This window comes from Acartia tonsa, chromosome 14 (genome assembly GCF_053477335.1).
Source record: "Acartia tonsa isolate MP-2025a chromosome 14, ASM5347733v1, whole genome shotgun sequence".
Taxonomy (NCBI): domain Eukaryota; kingdom Metazoa; phylum Arthropoda; class Copepoda; order Calanoida; family Acartiidae; genus Acartia; species Acartia tonsa.
This window is the reverse complement of record NC_137273.1, coordinates 37302562-37323138: the sequence shown is the minus strand read 5'-3', so window position 1 is coordinate 37323138 and position 20577 is coordinate 37302562. Positions and strand designations below refer to the sequence as shown.

The 20577-nt window shown below is 32.2% G+C and overlaps 2 protein-coding genes across 2 annotated transcripts in view; both read left to right on the top strand.

Moving 5' to 3' along the window:
* The first annotated feature begins 315 nt into the window (after positions 1 to 315).
* On the top strand, positions 316 to 15767 carry LOC145306640 (Na(+)/H(+) antiporter NhaA-like). Its single transcript, XM_080148920.1, has 15 exons — positions 316 to 698; positions 1609 to 1656; positions 2222 to 2281; positions 2400 to 2451; positions 2949 to 3002; positions 3365 to 3422; positions 3803 to 3909; positions 5551 to 5648; positions 7166 to 7275; positions 10090 to 10201; positions 10641 to 10672; positions 11186 to 11359; positions 12416 to 13388; positions 14128 to 14828; positions 15188 to 15767. Exons 1-13 carry the CDS (start codon positions 641 to 643, stop codon positions 12491 to 12493), a joined length of 1041 nt encoding a protein of 346 aa, XP_080005046.1. The 5' UTR covers positions 316 to 640; the 3' UTR covers positions 12494 to 13388; positions 14128 to 14828; positions 15188 to 15767.
* The window catches only part of Dip-B (Dipeptidase B), a 72393-nt gene continuing 67570 nt past the window's right edge, over positions 15755 to 20577 (top strand). Inside the window, exons 1-2 of the mRNA XM_080148919.1 lie at positions 15755 to 15825; positions 16385 to 16438. The gene's annotated coding sequence lies outside the window, so the exon portion shown is untranslated. The remainder of the gene's footprint in view (positions 15826 to 16384; positions 16439 to 20577) is intronic.

The window sequence follows — 20577 nt, the reverse complement described above, 5'->3', positions numbered from 1 at the left end:
AAAATCATCGTAGCTATTTGCTAATTTACAAAATTAATGCCACCCCTTTTCTTATTTGTTTTTATTTTTTTCTTCTGAAGTACAAATGCCCCGTACGAATTTCGACAGCTTGCTTTGGTGCAGCTGTTTTAACCACCTTCGGTTAAGTCTTAACTGATGTGAACATTGGTTTAGCTTTAACTTATGTTATGACGTCACACATTGGTTATCATGATCAGTTAAATTTACTTCAGTTTGGTCTATGAAACACTTAACAGCACCCTAAACTTATGTCTAAGCTGCTAACCGATGTCAATTTATTTTATGAAAACGGGGTATTATTTCATTATTGGCAGTCGATGCTGTAAAGTTAATTGTGTTAAACAGTCAATATCATTCATATGCTTTAAATTCTTATAGTTACTTTAATCCATTTAAGATATGTCAATTCTTCACGATTCATCTAGCTAGCTTTGTTCTATATATGTTATGAACTTACCGGCACTTTAAGTATTTTTGTTTTTCATCGCAGCAACAATAAAATGTATGATAAAATAACAGTTTGGTTGGGGTAAATTTCCAGATTTACTCTAAATATAAAACCCTTTCCTTATGCCTTATAATCTTAAAAATTTCAGAAAGTGACATCGCACGCATCGAAATGAGTTTTCTTCTGACAAAGTTGAAAGATATGTCCTTGAAAAGCAAAATAATATCAGGTACCTATTGTATATAGATGTACAATAGGGTCAATCAAATAGGTGCCTCTGTTAATTTTAAGGGAACTTTTTTAGAATTCCTTGTTGCGTGAAAATAGCTTGGAACTTGTCCACATAGTAATCCTGTCTGTACCAAAAAGGGTCTTGCTAAACTGATATCAGTTGTAAACTAAACTCTAAAACGCAAATGTTTAGTGGTCAAAAAATTAAAAGGGCAAGGATGATACCTAAAGAAACAGAAATAACGATACCTTTATACAAATATAAAAAAATCCGTCTTTTATCTATAACAGCAGCTAAGAAAATCACATTTCCCCTATTGAGGTGTGGATGGCTGCTAGACTAAGTGAATCATAGAGAATTTATTCTTTGTTACTAGTTATAATAGGGTTCTAAATCCGGAAGCCGCCCATTTTGGAATCCAGAATCAGAATTCGGAATCCATTTTTTGATAGCGGATATGATTCAGATTCTTAATTTTTGGCTAAAATTAGCGTCTTGAGTTTTTTTGGTCCGAATATATACCTATTTTAGTTTTTAAGTCATTTTAGCTGCTTTAGGGTCTAGAATTAGGAGGAAAGCTACTGTAAAAATATGATCGAAAAAACGCAGCTTTAGATTCTTCCCAGTACCCAGTAAAATTTACTCCCTTAATTTATTTTCAAATAAAGCCTTTTAAATATTGCTAGAATCCGGAATCCGCGTAGAATCCGTTTTATTTTTGGACGGATTCTTGTAGGAATCCTAATCCGGTCCAAAAATTAGACTGATTGCCAACCCTAATTTATAATTGAGCACTTCCAGCTGCGTGAATAAAGGGAGATGGTTATTATCATGTTTTACAGGGAAGGAGGGAATGGCTGGCAAGGTAACCCCTAACTTTTTAAAATGCCTTATTCTATTTGTTTAGGTGTTGCAACTGCTGCATTAGCAACGTATTTGGTCAAAGAAGCCGAAGGTATTTTGAAATCAAACCTAACCCTATTAATTCCCTTAGCTTCTTTGTTTCTAAAAACCAACATTCATATAAGCTAATCAAAATTCTACTTTGACAACGGATTGGCCCTGAAAAGTATTACCTAGGAAATTTAAGAACTTGGGAACATTAAAATGATGATTTGTTGTAAATGCTATCTATAATAACATTATGATAACCTTTCTTGAAACTATCTCTTTAAATATGTCAGGGGTGTATATTTTCAAATTTGACCTGGCTGAGGGGGGGGGGGGGGTAAAAAAATATATAATATGTGGTTGGGGGGAAAAAATGTAAAAATTAAGAGAACTGAAAGCAGTTTTTTCCATTTTTCTCACCTTTTTGGTGAAAAAAACTAAAAGAATATGTGGGAGGGGGGATAATATGAAAAAAATAAAGATTTTTGAAAATATATTTTTTCATTTTCTCCCCTTCCTTGCTGGAAAAACTAGCAGGGAAAAAAAAATTTGCAGCAGGGGAAAAATGAATCTTGTGCAGAATATACACCCCTAAAATATGTTTGATTTCATAATTGTTTGAACTGCAGATTACATTAATCCAAAGCCACGTGTTTCTGTCCTAAGACTAGAAGGAGAAATTAAAGCAGGTAACTTAATTTGTAAATTTGATACAATTGGAAACCTCCAACCATGATTGATTTCTATACTATTACCCAACCCCCAAATCCTAACTCAATAGTGCCTAATATGTTGTAAATGTTTTAGGTAATATTTCCCCAGTTAGTGCCAATATGAAAATTAATTTAGAAACAACAAGGTAGGTACCTAAAAAATGCAGTAATTTTTTCCCTCCTGTTTTTTTTTCCAGCACGGAAGGGGAAAAAGGGTAAAAAATATTTACAGAACTCTTAATTTTATTCTTATTATCCCACCTCTTTCATATTCTTATAGTTTTTAACACCAAAGAGGGGAAAAAAATGGGGAAAAAATGTTTTCAGTTCTCTTAATTTTTACATATATTTCCCCCCAACCACATTTTTTTCATTTTTTTACCCTCCCTTTAGCAGGGTTAATTTTGCAGAATATAATTATACACCCCTGTTTGAATATGAAAAAGTACACAATTCTCAAAAAAGGAAGCAATGAATATATATTATATAACATGATCAGTAATTTAAGATAATAAGAGAAATTTATCTAAACAATAAGACAATTTTTGATCACATAGTTCGAGGAAATTATAGTCCTAAAAATGTGCCGTATTTCCTTTTCAATAGTATTGAACATAGAAAATAACATTTATAATTTTTTTAGGAAGATGATTGATTATGCCTTCAAACCGAAAAATTTAAAACTAGTTTGCTTAAGGTAAGTTCTAAAGTAACTGAATTATAATACAACAGTCAGGTACAATTTAGAAAGCGTAGCAACTCTATAAGGGTTACCAGAAAGTCCTTACGTCCATTTAAAACATGCCTAATCTTATTTTGCTAATTTTTTATGAGACATACTTATCCTATTCACCTGACTTTTGAATACTAATTCCTCTAGGACAACCGTGTACAATGCTACATAAAAGCGAAGCTTCTCTATAAACAAGTCCTAAAAATGTAAGTATGTCCTTAAACATTATCTTGTATTTTAGCAGTTTTGAAATTAACTTAAATATTTACGTTCTGCTTATTCAGTTGGGGACTCTTGTTTTTTAAAAATGTGATTTATTATCTCAGTTTAAATTCCCCGGGTGGTAGTCCTGTCCAGTCAGATTTAATCAGCCAATACATAAAGGTATATTTGATTCAATTCAGCATATTTTTTTCAATATTCAAACAATTAGGTACAACATATTTTTAAAAATTAAGTATCAAGTGCAAATGTACGAAATTTTGTTGTTGAAAAAATAGGTTTGTCTAAAATGATTCAAAATTTTCGGCGAGAGCGGCGGTTCCGCCGCCGTTATTTTACAGTTCCATATCATACCTCTTTAAAGCTACTGCCATTCCAAATTTCAGTACTATAACTCCTTTTTTTAGTTGAGTTTAAAATATGTCACACCCGCCTTCTTTAATATCCACTGACAAAAGGATAAAAAGCCATGCGAGAAATATGCACTTCATTTTCTTTATTTTATATTTTTATTAGTTATGGAATTTTTAAAAATGTTTTAGGATAAATCTGTGAAACACGGAGTAGATGTGATTGTATTTGTGGAGGATATGGCGGCCTCTGGCGGATATTGGATTGCTTGCGCTGGTAGCCAAATATATTCTTGCAGGTCACTTTTTGAAGCTAATGTCTTTGTTTCCAAAAGAAAGAATTTTTTAAAGGGGGAAAATGGGTGTGACACTTTTTGAAACCAAAATTAAAAGTCAAAAGATTTCCACTAAAAAAGAGTTACTGCACTGAAATTTGGTAGTTGCATTGAAGAGATGCAATATGGAACTTTGAAGAAACAGCTGCGGAACCACCGTTATTGCAGAAAACTACCTACCGTTTCCCACTGATTTTTTTTCTTATCTTGCCAAATTAAATTTTTTTGAATCATTTGAGACAAACATATTTATTTTCACATGTGTTAAGAGAAAATATAAGGAAAATAAGTTGTCTTAGATGATTCAAAATTGTCTAATTTGGCATGAAATGCAAAAAAAAACCTTTTTGGTGGAAAAGGGCATCTTTGGCGATAGCTGCGGTTCCGCCGCCACTTCTTCACAGTTCCACATGGTACCTCTTTTAAGTGACTGCTTTGCCAAAGGGGCAGGGGGGGGGGGGGGGGTTAATGCAACCATCTTGTAATCAATGTATAAATGGCACTTAGAATTCGAATTTTGATCTGAAATTTGCATGAGTAATCCTTGGTAGGTCTATTTTCCCTAAATCGAACGAAAAAATGGAAAAGTAGCGGCTAACTGCTGGCGGCTCAGCCGTTTAGCAATTTGTTGTGTATTTTCAAGAGAAATCCATCACGAAACCTCTCTCCGCATAATGCTCTTTTCCGCTTCTAGTCGGTAGTTGCTGGTACTAGAAATCTAAAAAATGTTTTTTTTTGTTTCATTTCACAAGATTTAAAGCAAAAATATGTTTCTAAAAGTTGATTTCTACGTAATTTATGACAGATTTGCCTTAAAAATAGCCAAAAAACGTTTAAACGGATGAGCCGTTAGCCGTTACTTTTTCAACTTTAGTTCGATTTAGGGAAAATAGACCTACCAAGGATTACTCATGCAAAATCTCAGATTAAAATTCGAATTTTAAGTGCCATTTATACATTGATTACGAGATGGTTGCATTAAACCCCCCCCCCCCCTCTCAGTCCTGTAACTATTTGTTTATATTTGTTGCAAATATTTCTGCAACATTGTAAAAATGTCTGGCGCTTCACGCCGCTCCGACTAGAATAAGAACCATGAAAGGATTGCAAGGCAATGTTTAATAAAGTCAAACATGTTTTAGTTTCAAAAACTGTCACACCCGACCTTCTCTAAAAAGCACATCAGTACGGTTTTTTAGTAAGTAATCCCAAATTCCCTGTTCATATTAATTCAAGAAATCCAAGGACAAGTACTTTTAACAACATTGATTAACAATCCAGGGGTGAATATTCTGCACAAGTTTCATTTTTTCCCCTTCTGCAATTTTTTTTATATTTTTTTCCCCTCCTAGTTTTTTCCAGCAAGGAAGGGGATAAAATGAAAAAATATTTTCAGAACTCTTTATTTTATTTATATTCATATTATGCCCCCTCCCACATATTCTTTAGTTATTTTTTTACCAAAGAGGGAAGAAAAATAGAAAATAATGCTTTCAGTCCTCTTAATTTTTACATTCCCTCCCCCCTCAACCACATATTTTTATTACCCCCCCCCCCCCCTTAGCCGGAATATACACCCCTGTAACAACCCCTATAAATATTTAGGAGCAGTTTAGTGGGAAGCATTGGAGTAATCTATCAGAACATTGGTGTTCATGAATTAATCAAGAAGCATGGCATTGAAAGTAGAGTTTTTACTGCAGGTGAGAAAAATAAGCAAAAAAAGGTATACTTCTTCATATTAATCCAATTTCCGTGATAATAAGGCAGGACAGGTTGACATTTTGCCATATGTAGCTGTGAGTAGTATGATGTTTAAAAAGGACTTGTGACGGATTTGCCTTGAAAATTACCCCCCCTCCCCAAAAAAAAAGGCTAAACGATTGGACCAACTTTTTGTTTGATTTCGGGAAAATAGACCTATCAAGGATTTCTCAACACATGCCAAGTTTCATCACAAAAGGGGGGAGGCGGATGTGCCACTTTTTGAAACCAATAGTAAAACATGCATGATCTCAGCCCATGAAAGAGTTACAGCTCTAAAACTCGGCAAAGCAGTTGCTTTTGTGAAGAATAATATGGAACTGTGAAGAAACGGCGGCGGAACCGCTGCTCCCGTCGAATTTTTTTGCCTTTTTTCGCCATAATAGACAATTTTAAATCATTTGAGATAAACTTTTTTTTCATAAAAATTTTGCTTATATTTTCACTTAACACTTGTAAGATTTTACACTTAATATTGACATGTTTGAAATATATTAAGTGTTACGTGAAAATATAATGGAAATTTTTATGAGATAAAAAGTTTATCTCATGTGATTCTGCGGGAAACGGTGGTTTTCGGCGGGTTTCCGCCGCCGTTTCTTCACAGTTCCATATTGTTTTCCACAAAAGCAACTGCTGTGCCGAATTTTAGAGCTGTAACTCTTTTATGGGCTGAGATCATGCACGTTTTACTTTTGGTTTCAAAAAGTGACACATCCGCCTCCCCCCTTTGAATTTTATTTCTAAGTGTCGACTTTTTTGCACTGATTAGTAGATGTTGCATTAAAAAAAAAAAAACTACATAAAACAAGGGAGGAGAATACTTCTTGGAAAGCACCATTACGTTTACAATCAAACGTTTTTGATATTTAGATACATAGGTATTGCTCGCCTGATACCTACAAAAAATTGAAGCTATGTTTTTTTCAAGGGGTGTATATTCTTCATTGGATCCCCTGCTAAAGTGGGGGGGGGGGGGTAAAAAATATGTTGGAGGGGGGGGGGGGGAAAGAAGTATTGCTCGCCTGATACCTACAAAAAATTGAAGCTACGTTTTTTCCAGTGGTGTATATTCTTCATTGGATCCCCTGTTAAGGGGGGGGGGGTAAAAAATATGTTGGAGGGGGGGGGGGGGGGAGAAGTATTGCTCGCCTGATACCTTCATAAAATTAAAGCTACGTTTTTTCCAGGGGTGTATATTCTGCATTGGATCCCCTGCTAAAGGGGGGAGGGGATGAAGAAAAAAGGGAAACATTTTTTCCCCTTCTTGGCGAAAAAACTAGATCATCATAATATGTAGGAGGGGTGAGAATAACGAATAAAATAGATGGTACTGTAAACATTTCTTCATATTATCCCTTTCTTTGGGGAAATCCATAATATGGGTGTGGGTAATTTTTTTCAGCCTGGGAAAAAAATGAATTTGTGCAGAATAGACACCCCTTTTTTTTCCTAGGAGAGAATAAGGCAGGTATGAACCCTCTGGAGCCTCTGAAGGAGTCCGACATACAAAGATTAAAGAGCATATTAACTGATTCACATCAACATTTTATTGATCATGTTAAGGTAAGTTAATCCTTTACTCAAGGTGAGTTTTTTAAAGTAAACAAACTTTAATTACTTTTAACCTTTTAGCAGTTTCCGTCAAAGTGCTTAGTAAAGCACAGACCCCTTTTAATTTGAAAATGAAAATAAGGTGATGGGGCACAGTGGTCTAAGGCCGGACATTTCGTCAAAAATCAACATTGGAATTCCTCATAATTAATAATTTATTTTGAAAATATATACCCTATCTCACATAAAACTGAAGAGTTTCTGTCTTTTCAACCACTGGTTGATGAATGATTAACTTTGAAACATGAAGGTTAAGGATTATTTTTACGTCATGAATTTTACCTTTTGAATTTTCACCATCTTTGGAAAAAATAATTTTTTTCAGTGTTACATTGATACAATGAAGTTTCTTCACCTATTTATATTCATAATATTACATGATATATTAGGAAACTGGTGTTTTAGAATTTTTTTATACTTTTTTAATCCATTTTATTGTTGTTTTTAAAAAAAATTTATGTCATTTCCTAAATATTTTTGCAAAAAAATTTGGCAATAATTTTCAGTTTTTTAAGGTTTTCACCAAAAACCGGGCCCCGTAACATACCAAACCATATATTATTCTTAATATACAGGCATAATGCCATAGTTTGATGTTTAGTTTAGGTTGTTACGGGGCCCGGTTTATTTCAAATTTTAACTTTAACTTTAGAGGGTAAACTCTAAAATTGCAATAGATGAAAGAAAAAAAAATTAATTTTTTTTCTTTTCTCTGTTAATTTTTATTCCTAATGCATTTTAACTTATTTCTTATTAATAACATAATATCATTAATGTTTCAATTTGTTTGTTTGCTATGTAAGATATCTAAAACGGATTTTCTAACTATAATTTGATTTTTGTTAAACTAGTAGGTATAATATCAATAAAAATGTCTTGTTAATTTATCAATTCAAGGGCCAATACAATGCCTATACTCTAAAATTAACAAAGCTGCAGCCTTTTTTAACGTCTCTAGATGATTACGTTTTACACAAAAAAAAATAGGAATCGCATTACCCTTTTTGCTATAGCCGCGGTTTCCAGCTAGACTAATGGATATAGAATACGTGGATATTATGACAGGGGAAAAATTGTCGTCAATTTAGCTTGCTAACTTGGAACTCGTTTATTGGTCAGTTCATTTATCAAGTAGGAGAGGGTATGGGCCAGAAGAAGGTGGATTTGGGGGTATCGTTATTTCAGTCCGCTGCGAGTTTCCTAAAACATGGCACTTGTTTATTGGTCAGTTCAGTTATCGAGTAGGAGATGGGATGGGGTAAAGGAGGGTTATGGGGAGGGGTATCGTTATTTTAGTCCGCTGGGAGTTTCCCTTTATTTGACAACATAAAAATCTGGTGTAACATTCAAGTAATAATAAATCCATTGCTAGACTAAAAACCATCTGGAAATTTTATTTTCGTCAAAGACATGGCATCTAAGGAACAATGCCTCCGACTTTACAGTCATCAAATTTAATCATTTTTCTTCCAATTAAAGTACTATTGCATAAGTAATCTAAAGGGTTAAGACAATGAATGATTAATTGATAATGATATACATCCCTAAACAAATTATCCCTTTATTATTGGTAAACCAATTTGGACACTTCTAGTTTGGAACCAACCAATCAATTTCAATAAATAGTACCCAAAGTTTTTGGGCCAACAAACAAGATAACATGTGTATAAAACTTTGGGTACCAGTATAATTTACGGTCGTATGTCCCCTTCCTCGCTGCTATTGCATGCTGAATGAAACTTTCTTTTGGAGGCCAAAAAGTTGTCTTCAAGTAACATATCCCTGTGTATTTATTTCGTGATTAGAAGCAACGACTTGGGTTACCACAAAAACAACATTTTTTTTGATAAATTCCTTTCTAATAAAGTAACTTTTGCCAGTAACCTATCCTTGTTTTTTATTGCTAGATTACATTAAGTATTATAAATAATCTGAGAAAATAACTTCGTAAAAAAGGGTAAAGAAACGTCAATTAGTTGTATCAAATGTATGTTGCACAAAGATTGGTGATAGGGCATTTACCTTTATATATTCATTTCTAAAGTAATATTTATTAATGCTTTAAGGTTTTTAAATGTTTTTTTGCTTTAAAACATCGAATTTAGGCTCTCTACGACCCAAGAAAAAATTATGAAAATATAAAATTTTAGCTAAGTTTCAAAGTATTTTCTAGACCAATTTGCTTTTGTTTTTCTTCTCTAGATGCACATACGAGTTGTATTGGGTAATAATAAGGCGCATGCTTTTTATTTTGAACGATTCTATCAACTACAAGCTGAGAAAATTGACTTTGAGTAGAGGTAGGTGAAATGTCCACCAAAAGGCCAAAATAGACCACTGTGTGGGGGCTAGTTTTTTGTTGGTTTATTTATTTGGATACAGTACCCCTGCTAGGCTAAAACTACCTGTATTTGTTATCCATCCTATTATATAAAGTAGTAAGCGTTTTTGTCTGTCCCGAAGGATCTCGCTAACCGCTGAACCGATATTGTTCTCCTTTACAGTGAAGCTTCTTATAGGTCCTGGGAAGGTTTTAAACTATTTTTGGGGAGGGTGTCTTCACCCCCCCCCCCAAAAAAAAATATTTTTTACTTTTTTGAAACTCAAATTTAAAATGGGATGAGGTCGACTTTTCCCCCTCTTACCTTAAGTGCCCCTAGAGGCTTCTAGGGGCATAGCCGCTAGTTGATACAATAAAGAAGTACTTTTAATATTTAAAAGATAAGTTTGTCTTAAATCATTTTTATATCTCGAGAAATTATTTAGACTAGCCGAGGGGAGAGGTTAAAGGGAGACGACGAAACCTTATTTACTGGAGAGGCTTGGACGGGCAACAAGGCTTTAGAACTTGGTCTTGTAGATGGAATTGATACTGTAGGTAAGCACTGGGGCTTAACCCATGTTTGTAGCGCATCTGCCGCCCGTCGTTGGGGAGGTGATGGGCTCGAAATCGAGTCATAACTAAAGACGTTAAAATTTGTAACTACTATTGCTATCTCAAATGCTGGACATTGGTCGTAAAAATAGGTAATAAAACCTTGCCCCAAAACAAAAGTACCTGATTACTATGCATTGTTGGCAAATTTCAGACAAAAGGTCGTGTGTTCTACTCGTAAGGGTTAGTTGTTTGCAATAGTTGGGTTTTTTATGCTTTAGGACATACGTTGTTTTGTTACTTATTGTAATCTACCCCATAGGTGCTTTGAGGGAGACACAAAAGTCATTATTTTTTAGAAGAGTAGTATTATTTTGACTTTTAAATGTTTATAGGAAACAATTTAATATATTGAAAAGTTTAAGTTTTATTTTTATTTTAGATGGATATATTGAGCGTACTTTTGGAGATAAGGTGAGTTATACTTTTTCTTCTTAAAGTTGTTGAAGGTAATGGGTTGATAAAAGAAAGCCACTTTTATAACTATACTTTCAAAAGGTAAATCCTAATATATAAAGTAGTAAGCTTTTTTGCCTGTAGCGAAGAATCTCACTAATCACTGTGAACCTTCTTATAGGTCCAGGAAAGGTTTTTAACTATTTTGTGGGAGGGTATCTCCACTCCAACCTTCCAAAAAATGCCACCCCTCAAAAAAATATTTTTTTTTTCCCCTTTCTGTTTAAATCTTAAAATGAAAAGGGGGGGGGGGGGCAACTTCTCCCTCTCAATTCAATGATTAAAAGTAAAATCTTCAATAGTGTTACTAAATACTTGTGGCAACGACTGAACATATGTTCACGGGGCTTATTCCTTAAAAGCAGAACCAAAGCGGTCCAGCGGTTAGCAAGATATACAGTAGTAACAGTTATATGGTGGACATCTTTTAATTTTTAATCACAAACCTTATTATGGAATTTGTTTTTACAGGTTAAAGTGTACAGAGTAAAAAGTGGTGGAGGTTTAGCCAATTTATTCAGTGCTATCTTCGATCCTGACTTCAGTATTATTGGTCAACTCGCCGCAGTTCAACAGCTGACTGCTGCAAATCATCAATTGCTGGCAGCTAATGAATATGACGGCCCAAGCTTTAGTTTAGATCAGGAAAGTTTCTCATACCTGATTCAGAAATAAATTGCAGTATATGACAAGGATGACAACAACCATACAAGCAAAGCTTCATAAAAACAGACAGACTTATGTACATTAAAATGTTATAAGTATAAAGAGAAAGAGCGTTTATTTAAAGAATCAAAATATTAGTTAGGTATTAAGAGTCTAATAGACTTAAATCCGTTGTATAGGGTGGAGGCGATAGTCACGCTTTTTGAAACCAAAACTAAAATTCAAAGGAACTTAACTAAAAAAAAACATGTTACTATTAAAAAAATTGTCAAATGCAACTATAAAAAACTTCAGTTTTTGGTGGGAGTGGCGATTCGCCCCTGTTTCTTTATAGTTCTACATTGTACCTCTTTAAAGCAAATACCATGCAAAATTTTATTGTTGCAACGCTTTTTTTAATCAAGTTCCTTTTACTGTTTGTTTTGGTTTCAAAAAGCGTCACACTCGCCTCCCCCCTTTCCTGGAATGAAGGTACTTAATATGAATAAGATTTGAAATAAAATTTACCAAATGCAATTGTCTAAGAAGTCATATTTTAAAAAAATCAATAGTATGATAATTAGGGATGGCAATCCGTAAAATTTTTGGACCGGATTCGGATTCTTACAAGAATCCGTCCAAAAAAAAGACGGATTCCCGCGGATTCCGGATTCTTATTTCTGGCGGATTCCGGATTCTAGCAATATTTTTAAAGGCTTTTTCTTAAATTTAAAAAATTTAAGTGCTACATATGTCCTAAAAATTAATGTTCTTGTTGTTCTCTATAATTCACTTCCGGGAATCGAACCAAATTTTGGCGTTATCCTCTTAGAAAATTTTTTTCTCAACTTTTTTCAATTTTGTACCGGATTCCAAAATTGGCTTAAAAATGGGCGGATTCCGGATTCGGATACGGATTGCCAACCCTAATGATAATTTTAGTTAATTCTAAGTTTCGCATAAACTGTCAATCAAGATTAGAACGTACAAACGATAGAAAGACAGACAGGCCAACAAGTTTTGATGATTTTCTTATGAGAAACCTAAATGTTTTAGAATTCACCAATTGCAACACCGATAGCTGAAGATCCACTGGCATTTAAGATTTCACAAGAAAGCTTAAAAATGAAATGAATTAATGTTAATATTCCATTCTGAATATAGTTTTTTGAAAAAGAGGATTTTTTAACGAACGATTTCTAAAATTGCTGCTTATAATGTTTTAGTTGACTTGACATATAAAACTGCAAAATTTATTTTGTATTGTTTTATGAAAATTCGATTTTATTCCTTCGGGACAAATCAAACAGTAATAAATCCTACAACTTTATTTTCTTGAATAAATATAAAACGATATCATACGATATTTATTGCATTTTCTAATTTAAAATATTCGCAACTTTATACGTCAACTTTAAATTAAAGTTTATTGGCCTGTTTAGTTAATATTGGCAAAGTTACATTAATGTTCCTTTGATTAAGCAAATATTAAATTCATTAAATTTGCGAATTTTTGTCTTTAATAGGAGTCACAATCTAAACTCTTTAAAGATAACTTTTTATCATTAAAAAAATTTTTCATTCAATTTATTTTTTTTTGTAAAAACTCCTAAAGTTGTGACAGCACTATACGCTTACTTGGTCTATCTGCCCGTCTGTCTGTCTGTCTGTCTGTCTGGCTGTCTTAACCAGACTTTATGGACGTTTAATTGAACAAATGACTAAACTATTGTAATATTTCTCGAATAAATATAGAATTTAAAAAAATCACATGTATACCTAATAATTTAATGTTTTAATATTAATGTAGTACAATTTTTTTTTGTTTTCATTAATATATTAATTCCTACAAAAAATGATTATTATTATAAAATTTCAGATGATTTTTTAAGGCTTGGCTACCGAATTAGCCAATTAGGGTTAAGGGAGGTGGGGGGGGGATTACCCCTCCCCCCTTCCCTTGTCTATTATAAAAATGACGGGGATTGACAAATGGATTTCTACAGAAATTTAGAGGATTTTAATTTAGGTATTGTCATTAAATACAAGGGTGACAACAGTCATAAGAGTAAAGCTCTTAAACTGTTTGACAAACGAACATTAACACTTGTCGAGTGTCACAACTTTTGACACACGGACATTAACTTTTGGCGGATGAGCAAATTTTTATAAACAAACCAAAAATAAACAAAGAATAGTTATTTCTCGCATCGTATTTTAAACGACTTTCCGCGGATGTAGAATGTACAATTATGAGATTAAAACTAGTTTTTTTTTGCCCCGAGGTGTCGAAGGCACCGGCCAAAAAACCTGGTTTTAATCTTATGATTGTACATTTTTATATTCGTAGAAAGCTGGATATAATACGATGCTAACCAAAGTTTTTTCGTATGGATGAGAACCGGTTCCTATCCACCGGATTCGAATGAATACGAGAAACTTATTTACTGTGTTTATATAGAAATAATCACGAAACCTCTTTATTATTTTTTTTATTTCATCTAGAAAGTTGATAATATATTTTCTCGTATTCATTCGAATCCGGTGGATAGGAAACGGTTCTCATCCATACGAAAAAACTATGTCTAGCATCGTTTTATATCCAGCTTTCTACGAATATAGAAATGTACAATCATAAGATAAAAACCATTTTTTTAGCCCGTGCTTTCGTTATCTGAATAAACTGGCTATATTCTTATAATTGTGCATTTTTATATCCGCGTAAAGCTGTTTATAATACGATGTGATAAATAAGTATTACATTATAGGATGCGTTAAAGATGTCACGAGTGTCTCACGGTTTTTGAGTCTTGGATCAGATCTAATTATGGAATACATCCATTTTCCACCATCCATAACTTTCTACCATCTATTGGATGTTTTGGTGTCGATCCATTTGGCTATCTATTATAATTTCCTACCACCCATTTGATGTCTTGATGTCCAGAAGATTAGCTATCCATTTTCTACCATCCATTTGATGTTTCGGTATCCAGATGAGTGGCTATACATTTCTTTCTGCTATCTTCCAGTAACAACCCGTCAATAATTTGTTTTATTTTATCTGAATTTATTTTTTGTTATTGTGCATGAATGAGTTTCGTTTCAATTATCACATACATTGCATTTTGAGGTTTATAATTTTCTGTAACATGTATTATATTTTTATCACATTTAAGCGTTAATTTTTGCTTTATCTTGATCTATTGTTCCATTTATTGCCTGTTTTAAATAATCACCTTCTTTTTACCGCATTTTTTCGTGTTATGATTATAAAAATGGACATTGAATAAACACAAAGGCACCAAATATTTGTTTCATTTCTTTTTGTTCATCTGTATGTTATTCTTAAAGAATTTTAATTTTTGTACTACATATAAATGTTTATTGTTATTGTATAATATTAATGCATGTTTTTCACTTTAATGTGTCCAAGTAGGAAGTACATTTCTCATCATATTTGCCAAAAGTTTTTTTTTATTAAATCCGAAATAAAAAATATTAAGAAATAAATCATTTGTATATAGAAAGTTGATAAAAGTAAAAGAATAGAGGGGCACGACCTATATGTGACTTTACGCACGGGTGGGAACATTGTGTTAACTTAATTAAATAAATGTGTTAATTGGATCTTTGAACATCAGCCAATAGCGTCGGAAAGATAAACATAGCAAAGTCGCTACATAAGAGCAGAAAGAAATTTGCTGACATTTTTAAAGATTCCCACCACATGGACCAGGTATTTTGTGTGGGTTATACATTTATTGTTTGATGCAACTAAGAAATTAAAATAAGCATGAAATGAATATTAATAACAAAGGGTATTAGGAACATTTTGGCAAAGTCTGTGAGAAGTGTAAACACCTATATTTTTTATTTTTAGTTACCAAGCCAACACTTTCGCCTATTTTGTATTTTATTTCAGGGATAGGATAATGAAAGATATTTTATATATAATCTACCTTCCATATACCATGTTTTTAATTGCTGGAAATTTTATTGTCCTATCCCATTTGTTTATTAGATATTGTTCCTATTGTTATAAAAGATCATTTGTATTTTGTTCTAATATTGTATATTTATTCTTTAGGTAATATGTTTTTCATTTGTAAAAAGACAGAAAAATAAGCTAGGGAGGAAAAAGCGAGATTATGTTTTTTCCTAAATATTCCCACTTTTGTCTTAAATAATTTTTGATTTTTTTTTTCGGTCTAAGAATTTTTCATTGTTGTTTAAATTGTTCAAAAAAATTGTGGATTTTTTTTACATAGTTTTCATAAATAAAATAATACTGGTAAAAATATTGTAAATTCGAATAATGTTTGAATTACAGTACCTAATAATATATATATATATTTATATTTGTTATGAAGTTAAATGTTAATCATTTTGTTATTTTTTTCAGAAATATTCAATGCTTTTTCTGTGATATATATGTGATTTTGCTTCAAAATTTTTATTACAAGGTAAAATACATTGATTTAGTTTCAAATTCTTTTGCATCTGCCTATATTTTCTTTAAGCTGAGCCGCCTTTATTAATAGGTGGTTTTTAATCCATAATGATTTTAAGAAAATAATAAGTTTATTTTGAGATATTAAGCCTATAATAGCAGCGATGCCTTATCTTATTGATAACAAAATTAAATGATAATGCAATTAACTGTTATCATTAAAGTATTTAATCAAATTAAAAGTAGCAAAGCTTCTTAAGATCTTGTTCTTTTCGTTGATTTGGGCATGTTAGAATTATCCTATTGATGTTAAACTTTGATGATTCCCGTAACAATTTTTGTATAATCTAATTATCATTTGTTTTAATGATTCCTAGTACAACAAGGTTTAATATTCTTGCGAAGATTGAGAATCCTTATAATAAAGTCCTAAAAATGTAAGTGTCCTTGAAGGTATTACAATAAAGTTATTCTTGTTTATCCTACCGTCCTATTTAATTTTAGAGCTTCTCTTATATGGATGTTGTCAACCTTGTTTAATATTAAATGTTAAATTAAATTAAATATTTCAGGAAACTTGTTATCTCTCCTTTTGTGAATCTAGTTATCTCCAGGAGTTTGGTCAGGTGAGAATTATTAGATTGTATTGCATTATTTTTTCTTCATTTCTTCCTGTTTTTTTATAGTAGCGAATCTAACTTATAATTCAAATTGTCTGTAAGTCTGCTACGCGTAGAGGGAAATATAATTTTCTCTGCTGAGCTGCTATTCAAGATGGACGGATGAAATAAGATACCCTATACCAATGAGCATCTATTTACAGGGATGGGATATAAGGGGATAAGACAATGGCCGATAGATTTAAGTATATCCCCAATGATAGCACACAAATTTACCCTTTTTGTATATTACTATTATTAGTTTAAAATTCGAGCACTCAAACTTAATAATCCAACCCATCAACCAATGAGAAAACGTTATTATGAAACTTTGGGGACTGGTGTAATAAACAGCTCATTGTCCTCTCTCCCGGATCTATTTATTAATTTGGTCGGTAATTGGTGCTACAAAAATATTAATATTAAACAAATCTGTAAAGTTTCGAGATTTTTTGGTTATGATTACAGCGCCTCTTTAACTTGCATTGTCTGTGTGTCTTAACATTATTTTTTTGTCCATTTCTATTTACTAATGTTGTCATCCTTGTTTCATACTAAGTTTTAATGATAATAAGAAATTATATCCAGCTTTCTACGAATATAAAAATGTATAATCATAAGATTAAAACAAAATTGCCCCTGCTGTAGATTACAATTAGTGGTTGAAACGTTTGGACTCTCAACTTAATAAAACCAAACAATAAAAATCTTCCCCAAAGTTGTTAAGCCAACAAATAAGAAAATGTTTTTTTAAACTTTATAGACTAGTTTAATAAACAAGTCAAAGTCCACTCTCTCTCCTGAAATAAATGTAATTATCAATTATGAATGGTAATGAGTTACGTTTGTTGTGCTCTTTAAAAATGTTTATTTATGGGTATTTTGAACATTTTTAAGACTATCAACTTTTTTATTACATAAGTAGGGAGAGCAGGGACAAGTTTTAAAATCATTATCTCTTATTCGTTGGCTAAAAACGTCGAGCACTTTATTTGATTGGTTCAAAAGTTTGCAATTTTGAATCTTTTTTTCCAATAACTTTAATCTAGACTAGAAGGGTTAATTTTGGTTATTATCAATGGGGATGCTCAAAAATTTTTCTGCTTATTGTCTTATCCCCAGCTTAGATCCCAGTAAATATATTTTGTTTTGTATTTCACATGAAAATATAATACATTCTAAAACTTGTTTTACAGTCTAGTCATCTTGGGTTTGGATAGAAAGTATTAATATCTAATTTTATAAATTCATAATAAACTTTTTTTACCTCCTCCCAAAATTTTGAAGTTTGATTTTGCACCTTATGTAATTTAATTATTAGGAAGAAGTAATGGATGTAGATTAATATAACATCTATTTTCTTTTTCTTTGTGAATATCAGTCTCTATTTCTATGTTTGAGTTATATGCTTTATCTCAAGTTTAGTTGTGTTCTACACTTAGTAACAGTTAATTCGGGTATAGTCCTTTCCACGACATCTCTCCATAAGGAGCGATTCTTCGTATTTGTCACAGTAGCTTTTCTCCTATTTCTAGCCCCTGCGGGGGGCTCTAACCCTGCGGGGCCAATTACCTAACCCTGTGGGGCAATCACCTAACACAATATAACCTAACCTAACCTAAAATAACCTATAAAAAGCCATTTTAAAAATACGAAGAATCGCTCCTTATGGAGGGATGTCGTGGAAAGGACTATACCCGTTAATTCATATAAACCCGGTAGATCACAAGTGTTATAGGAGGTGTGTTTTTTTCCACGGGGAGGGAGGGGATATTGGACTGAGATAATGGGTAATTTGTGATGTTTATCAACTTATCGTCAGTCAATAATAGACTTATCTCATATTAAGATTTCCGAAGCTTTTAAACAAATAGATCTTATACTTTTTTTATCGTTTGTACGTTAGATTTTTAGGTTTTTTGGTTATTTTAATAAGGGGTAAGTAGGTTGTGCTAAAATTCCTTAAAGGTGTGAGTTTTAAGGCTTAAAACAGTAGTAGAACGATAAAAATTTATGTTAATTTTTTTTTGTTGAAATTGTCTAGTTCTTTTCAATAATAAATACACATATTTAGTGAATAGGTATTATCGTTCTACTATTATTATTAAGCCTTAAAACCCACACCTTTACGGATTTTGGCGCAACCTACTCCTCCCTTTATGCTAACTTTAATGAAAAAAAATTGTCAATAGTTCTTTTCAATAGGTAAGGAATACACATATTTAGTGAATATTATCGTTCTACAACTGTTTTTAAAACGTAAACCTCACACTTTTACGGAATTTTAGCACAACCTACCTCCCTCTTCTGATAATTATGCTACTCAACTTAACCAAAAATGTCAAGAAATGCTTGACAAAATGTTTCAAACTGTAACTATTAACTTAAACTGAAATAACTCAGAAAAAATATTTCGTGATATGATCTTTTTGGGGTGATTATCTCATTAATGCCGACGTTTTCTCTGCCCTTTATTATTCAACCACGCAAAAAAAAATCAAAATATATTTAATTTCCATAAAGCATTTTTTTTTGCTCGACAATAAAAGAATGACTTGTATTTTATTAGGGTCACATAGTATCTAGTAGTAATAAGAATTAAATAGGTTAGTTAAATAATTCCAGACGTGTTTTTAAAAATCAATTGTTTTACTTTTAAAAAACATGCATTTATAATAAATAAAATCAGTCTTCTGTTTCTAGTTATTTTAAGTTGCTTGAAGTGAGTCATCATTATATTGTTTTTTTTTATTTAAAGGGCATTTTTAGATTTTAGGCAGTAATAGTTGATTTTCTCGGTCGTGATTGTCAGTGATATGCCTATTTGTTAAGTCACTGACGTCCAAGTATTTTTTTTTTGGAAAATAAATGTTATCATTATCTCAAATTTTTATTCTTTGGTATAAATTTACATGGATTAACCCCCCCCCCCCCCCTCCCGTACATTATTTTTATAAGGGGAAGGATAAACCAACTTTTGGTGTTAAAAAAATGACCGGATTTAAAAAACCATGGCGAAAGGTTTCAAAAAGTTTTGAATTGGTTTCGGACATTTTTTGGGGGTTATGAACCCTGTATTAAAGCCTAATTTGAAAGGTTTAAGGGTTCAATGGGTTTAGATCCATTGTTTATTTTTATCTGTATTCAAACATAGTTAGCCTATTGCTGCACTCGTTAAATTAAGAATTGGAACAGGTTTTCAGCTGTTTTAAAGGTTTCAATCACACAATGGGTTTAGTAGCAAATATTCTCTATTAGTATTAATAATGTGTCCACATGTCTGTCTGCAACCCACCATCACGTAAAAGATGTTAATTTCTAGTTGCATGTCCGTCCGTATGTCGACGTATAAAAATCTTCTTGCAAGGGTGATTTATTGCGGTATATTAAAGAGAAGTTTCTTATCTATAATTAGGTACTCTTTCATTTACTATTAACTAGGTATTCGCATGGAATCATTTTGGCCGGGCTTATTCATATCTGTTTAAATTTGTTAAAATATAAGAAAATTCTGTCTCTATTCCCGATTAGGTTTATGATTATTATTGAATTCAATATTGAGTACAAACTCTGTACTAGTTGCGCCACATTGTAGCTAAAATTTGAGAAAATCATTGTCTGTCTTATTTCAGGATCTAAAGGTATAAGACAATGAACTGATGTACTTCCCCAATGATAGCACACATTAAACCAATCAAAATTCAGTAAAAGTCCCCAAAGTAGATAAGGCAAGTGGCAACGAATAAGAAAATGTTATTGTGGAAAAGTACAGAAGTATAGCCACCAATTCATAACAGTTTTTGGACCATGGAAAGAAAACGAAGTAGCGGGTTTTGTCGTACTTTCCAGTAGCCTTTCTTCTATTTCTAGCCCCTGTGGGGGGGGGGGTAATCATTATCATTTACCTAAATTAATCTATCATTAAGCTACTGTGAAAATACAACGAAACCCGCTACTTTGTTTTCTTTCCATGATCCCAGTTTTTTTTCATTTCAAGTTACCATTTTTCACATTTCAAGTTACCAATCAAAGTTTAATAAGGAATATTAGTATTTTAGTTATTACACATAAAGGTTGAATATTAATGCTCACTTTGTCTGTACGTT